The sequence below is a fragment of the Pleurodeles waltl genome, chromosome 4_2 (genome assembly GCF_031143425.1).
Source record: "Pleurodeles waltl isolate 20211129_DDA chromosome 4_2, aPleWal1.hap1.20221129, whole genome shotgun sequence".
Classification (NCBI taxonomy): domain Eukaryota; kingdom Metazoa; phylum Chordata; class Amphibia; order Caudata; family Salamandridae; genus Pleurodeles; species Pleurodeles waltl.
This window is the reverse complement of record NC_090443.1, coordinates 366720648-366726647: the sequence shown is the minus strand read 5'-3', so window position 1 is coordinate 366726647 and position 6000 is coordinate 366720648. Positions and strand designations below refer to the sequence as shown.

At 47.6% G+C, this 6000-nt stretch overlaps 1 protein-coding gene across 1 annotated transcript in view; it reads left to right on the top strand.

The window, feature by feature from the left end:
- Window positions 1-363: 363 nt before the first annotated feature.
- LOC138292727 (cytochrome P450 2D15-like) overlaps window positions 364-6000 on the top strand; it is a 496310-nt gene continuing 490673 nt past the window's right edge. Inside the window, exon 1 of the mRNA XM_069231465.1 lies at window positions 364-637. Within this exon, the coding sequence (XP_069087566.1) occupies window positions 428-637 (210 nt within the window). The 5' untranslated portion in view covers window positions 364-427. The remainder of the gene's footprint in view (window positions 638-6000) is intronic.

Below are 6000 nucleotides of genomic sequence, written 5' to 3'. Positions count from 1 at the left end.
CCCTGACAACATGTAAGTTACGCAAAATGTGTTATTTTGGTCACTGAGGTCCGGAACAGTTCCTAAAATCCTTCTTTTTCTCAATCAAGTCAGACAAGCTAGCAATAACATTAACAAAAAACAAAAAAAACAAAGCATCTGCTGTTTCCCTCACTCTGCTAGCTTGCCTGGCTTGGCAACGGACCGATTTAGGAAAGTCTTGTCCGCCAGTGCAGGTTTTTTTTTGTCCACGGCGTCCCTCCCTCGCCAAAATTCTGGGAGGATAAATCCTCCCTGTTCCCGATAGTGAATGGAATTAGGTTTTGTGGGCGGTATGCTGGCGCTTAATCAAATTTAATAAACAAACCCACCCTACAACACAAAAGGCTTAGGAGGCCGGTGTGAGAGCAGAAAAAGTGAGTTTTTGGAAGTCAGGAATTCTGCAAGCATGGAGCTGTTCTTAGCACTCTGGTCCCTTCTGTCCTCAGGCACGTCGCTTGCGACGCTGGCGTTCTTCTTCATTGTACTCGCGTTGCTCTTAGATTTCACAAAGCGCCGGAGGAGTTGGAGTCGCTACCCACCTGGACCCCCCTCGCTGCCCTTCTTCGGGAACATTCTGCAGGCGGATGTTAAACATTTTCCCGAATATTGCAATAAGGTGAGTCAGGAGTTAACCGATGTATGTTAACTAATAGTTATTGAATGTGAAGGTGCAGTTAAAAGAAGGCGCTCTGGTTGGGGGGGGGGGGGGGCGTATTTCCCGCCATATGCACACCAAGCCCTGAAAGAATGGGGTAACGTGTACCATAATGCCGGTGAGAGGGCCGAATAAGACTTCCATCGGTCCGAGGTCGAGAACTCCACTACTAGTAAAACTCGGTAAAAAGAGTTGGCTCCAGAGAATGCATGTTCTGCTTTCCTACAGGTATAAAGGGTAATCGACATATATCTCGATCCATGCGAGGATGAGTGGAAAATTAAAACGTTTTAAGAAGTGTCACATGATATTAGGACGTTTAAGCAACCTTTATTTTTTTTCCTGAAATTAGTTAAACGAAGCAAGAAATGAAACATTTACAACTATTTCCCGGAGCGCTACAGCAGTTTTTCAAAGTAAGGTTGCCGGACTTGAACCAGGCGTCAAAGGCCATCTGAGTCCAAGTGCCACTTCACAAAACATTTTTGCATGGCACCGTTTCATTTCTGAGATACACAAACTTTTTCTATGGAAAAAAAACTGTCGCACCGGCGGCGCAAGGGGCTTGTAAATAAGCCCATTAATATCCAGAATACCGACTACTCCGATATCATGAAGGTTAGTCCTTGTCTTCATAGATATCAATCTTCAAGGTACCTAGATGTGAAGTTAAAAACAGTATATCCATACTTACCTATATTATCTTTTCACTACATTGTGGTAGTCAGTTTAGGCTTACTTTCACAATAATGTGGAAGGCGAAATTTAGGATATGATATTTTTGAAAGGCGATATTTTTGTCGGTAATATTTTAACATAAACGATTTTTATAAATTTTTGCCTTTGCCTCGCATGGAAGGCGAACAGTGGGTTTCAGTAGCGTAGTAGCCAGCGTATCATAGGTCCTACTGCAAGGAAGGCAGTGCTCCCTCGTCCGCAAAGCACATGCTCTTTGAATCATTTATAAAATGCAGCGATAAGGAGCGTTCAGATGACCCTCAGGCCTCTGGGCTTCAGTGCCACTGCTCCTGCTGCACCAGTTGAAGCTACAGCCCTGAGTGTTTTTTTTTTTCACCATTCATGACTTCTGCTCTTTTGGAACATTTTTAAACTGAAAGAATCATTTACTTTGTAGTAGATCAGAATATGTAGCAACAGCTGATAATATTTGGAATCCGAGCAGTGGCAGAAAGTAAATGATTATGAGGGATAGAAGGTCAGGTATATTTACGCAGACATCTAGGAAAAAGGCAAACATTCTGGCAGAGAAAAGTGGGTGAGAGATTGGCATGGACGGAGAGAGGAGGAGACGGGTTGGTCATTGACCCATATATAGGGGTCGGAGATGTAGGCTGGGGACCATGGGCGTAGCTTCAGGGATGGGGTTGTATGGTGTTACAACCCCCCCTAATAAATGTATTTTGTGATAAATAATTGGATGCAGGTACTTTCTGTTGGCTAATGTGAGACATCTGTCGGATTTCAACAGTTTTTACACACAGACAAAAACGAACACACTCCCTCTGTAAAGAACGATTTAAAAAATGTTGGTTATTTCACAAAATAATGCGCTTTCTCTCATTTACTACACCTCCCAATCTGTATTCCTCTCCCTTTCCACTGCCTCTTATGTCCCTCTTGTGCACCTTACTTGTCGTGCAATGTATTTTAACATCATGTGCCAGCGTGATTTTCAGGAAATCTGAACCTAACATCCCCCCAATCATACTGACCAAGCTACACTCCTGCTGGGGAAGGAGAAAGAGGTAGAAACTGATGGGCAGTGTTGAAAGCCATCCAGGCCATGTGAGTTCAGCCACCCGTCATCATGCACGGCTAAGGCGTTAAATAAAGGAGGTGCTAACTGGTTGTGATCAGTCTCACACAGTGGAGCTAGTGTGTGGATGTGTAGTGATTTGGGGGGAGGCCCTGGGGCCTATTACTACTTTGCATTCAGGGCCATGGGTCCATGTAGACCGCAGTGCCCCGCACAACACATTGGCAACAAGGGTGGTTTGGCCCAAGCAGTACCTTAGCGCAGGACCCCATTTACAGCCACATGGCCCCGTTGACAGGCGGTGGTGGTAACTATACTGGCGGTGCCTCGCTGGGTGTGGCCATGGGGAGAAGTTTGTGCTTCGGGCGAGGTTACAACGGGCCGTGCTGCAGCCTGCAAGATGTGAGGAAGGAGATTGTTTGGTGCATGGTGCCAGCATGCTGCCGATGTGAGAGGCCTGCACTGAATTCCCCACCCCCCATGTACCCCAAAGCATATGGAGGTAAAATACAGTACTGAGCGGGGAGGAGAACTGTGCCAGGCATGCACAGTGAGTGTATGAGACTACTGCTGAGGGCCACAAGCAGGCGGTGAGAGGGCAGAGGACCACCATCTGTGCCGCATGATGGACAAGTGATACAAAAAAATAAATTGGGAAAGGTGGCAGGACTAACCCATGAACTGTGAGTGGAGGCTGCACAGGAGGATGGCAGACCATGCACAGGCTGCAGGGGCCCAAGGGGCAGGCCCTGGACCAAATCTAGTGGCTGCAAGAGCTGGAGAGTGCGTACACTCAGTGGTGCTGGCAATGTCACCATTCAGAGTTGGCTGACCCAGTCATGACTGCTCTAAGGTAGAAGATGTGGGTGGGCCACCTGGAAAACGATTTCAGGGCCCCCAGGGAGAGGGACCTGGAGGTGAAGAGGTTCCTGCTCTTACATTTGGTTGGAGATCAGATTTACAAAATATTTGAGCACCTCCTGCACACTGGTGACGTAATTGACTATGACCATGTGATAACGGCCTTCAGTTAGCACTTTGACCCCTAATTAAACACCAATTTTGAATGATTCTAGTTGAGACAGGCCAGGCAGCATGAAGGGGAGTCAATAGATATATTCTATGCCAGGTTGAGGGTGGTGGCAAGCACGAGCACTGACGACCAACAGAAAGAGGTCAGGCTACAGCTCATTCAAGGGTGCAGGTCAGCCACTCTTACAAGGCTTATCCTCAGACAACTGAGGATCAAACTGGGAGACATGCTGATAACAACGCAAATGTATGACCTGTCAAGTGTGAGGGTGCATGTCATGGAGGTGGCCCTCAATAGATGAGCAGGACCACCCACGGGGAGTAGTGGGATGCACTTCAAAGTGGAGTTGGTGGACGCCATCCGAACCAAAACACCACCACTGTGAGGACATTTTATGCTTCACTGAGCTGCTTTGTGTGGTGAATGTGAGCAGAAAGCTCACACAGGAGGAGTTTACAAACATGATTGCGGCAACCTGCCCAAAGGCACTGATGACATCAGGCGACCCATGGAGGCCGATGTTGTTTTGAGAAAGGTGACAGAGGCCATTGAGAATAATGGGTGGAAGTTGTTTCTACAGGACGCCAACAAATGAGATCCGTAGGAGAAGACCAGATTGCCACAAATGTGGAAGATGAGAAATGAACTGAGCTCCATGGCAGGAGGTATTATCTTGCGGGTTTACCTCATATTGGTGCCCAAGTTTCTGGAAGACTGTATGGTGGAGCTTGCTCACAACTAGCATCAAGGGGTCGAAAAGACTAAGGCCTGGATGCAAGATAAGGTCTGGTTCCTGGGGATGGATGCTAGGGTGGAAGAAGCTGTGAGGCAGTGTTCGACCTGCCAGTTCATGGGAAGTCCCATAGCCCCGGTGCCTGTTGCCATGAAGGACATGGCCACAGCCCCATAAACAAGAGTGAGCTTTGACTTTGGGTGTTTTTCTGGACGACTGTCTCAACCTGGTCATGGTTGATGACCAATCCAAATACCCATTGGTGGAGTTCGTGGCCACCACAGCTTTCTAGCATATATAACAACCCATGCTGGAGAAAATGCTAGCAGCCTATGGTATGCCAGAAACTATAAGGATGGACAATGGACCTCCCTTCCAAAGGGTTAAGTTCCAGGATTACCTGGCTGTGCAAGCTATCCAGCACCAATATACAACACCTCTATGGCCACAGACTAATGGCACAGTAGAAAGATTCATGAGGACCTTGAAGAAAGCCCTCAGAATAGTGGCTTATCAGAAGGAGGATTTGGAGTGGAGCTTACACCACTTCCTAAGAGTGCATCGAAACACACCCCACTGTATTACTCAGTACAATCCCATGCACTTGATGTTCAAGCAGCATGTGAAAAACAGCATCCCCACTGGACCAGGGTGGAGCCCATCAACTGTGCATGTGGATTGCATTGAAGAACAATTAAGAGAGCCAGTTGGGCCCAGTGGGCCACCCACAGGCAGCTGAAGGTGGGTGATCATGTGCTTATCAAAGACTGTCATCCTGGGTGGAAGATTTGCACCCGTATGAAAGAAGCACCTGCGTGACCACATTAGCATGACCACAATTCAATGTGGGCGTGAGAAGGTTACGAGAAACATCTCTTTGTTTCAGCCAGTAGAGGCACCAGCCCAACAAAGAGGAGAGGAGATGCCCATGGAAGCAGAGGACTACTGGGAGGAGATTCCAAGAGGTTGAGAGTGTCAGCCTGTGTCAGATGAAGGAATTGTGGCTTTGGAGATCAGCTCAGGGACAACAAGAGCTGTTCTGGAGACTTCAAAGCCATCTCAGGTGAACAAAAGTCATTCACATGGGCTGAGACTAAATGCTGCACCCAGCCAGAGACTGAGGGACTTTGTGTGTGAGTAATGAAAAGGGTGGGGTTCAGCTAGCTGAGTTTGGGTGGGATGTAGTGAGCCACTTGGGCTGTGTGAGGACAACCGCATTTCATCATGCACTGTCTCAGCTGGGAACAGCTAAGGCATTAAGGGAGGGGCTAACCCCTCATAGTCATTCCAACACTGTGTAACTAGCATGTGGTTGTGACATGATTAGCTGGAGGGCCCTGGGACTTAGTACTTTATATTCAGGGCCTTAGGTCCATGCAGACAGCAGTGCCCCATGCAGCACAGGTACTGAGAGAGTGATGGAGGAGAAAATCAAGAAACAAGTACATGAGCAAGAAAGTATGGTGGCAAGAGCTGAGGGAAACGGGGAGAGACAAAAGGGAAGGATGGGTGTAGGTGAATTTGAGGGACAGAGGCAGCAGAGATGTTCCAGCATGCAGCCAACTTGGTAGCCGCTAGGTCAATGCTGAAAAGTGAAGGGAACTAAAGCTGCTTTGGAAGACCAAAGGATTTAAAAGCTTTCAGCTTGATGATATAACTTGCCCAGTTAATCGTTCGATGGAGAAGCTGAGGGTGGTGGGTGGAGGTGGAGTAGGAACCAGCAAAGAACCATGGTGAACAGTAAGAAGGAGGTAGACTAGGTGCACTTGCAAAAATATTTA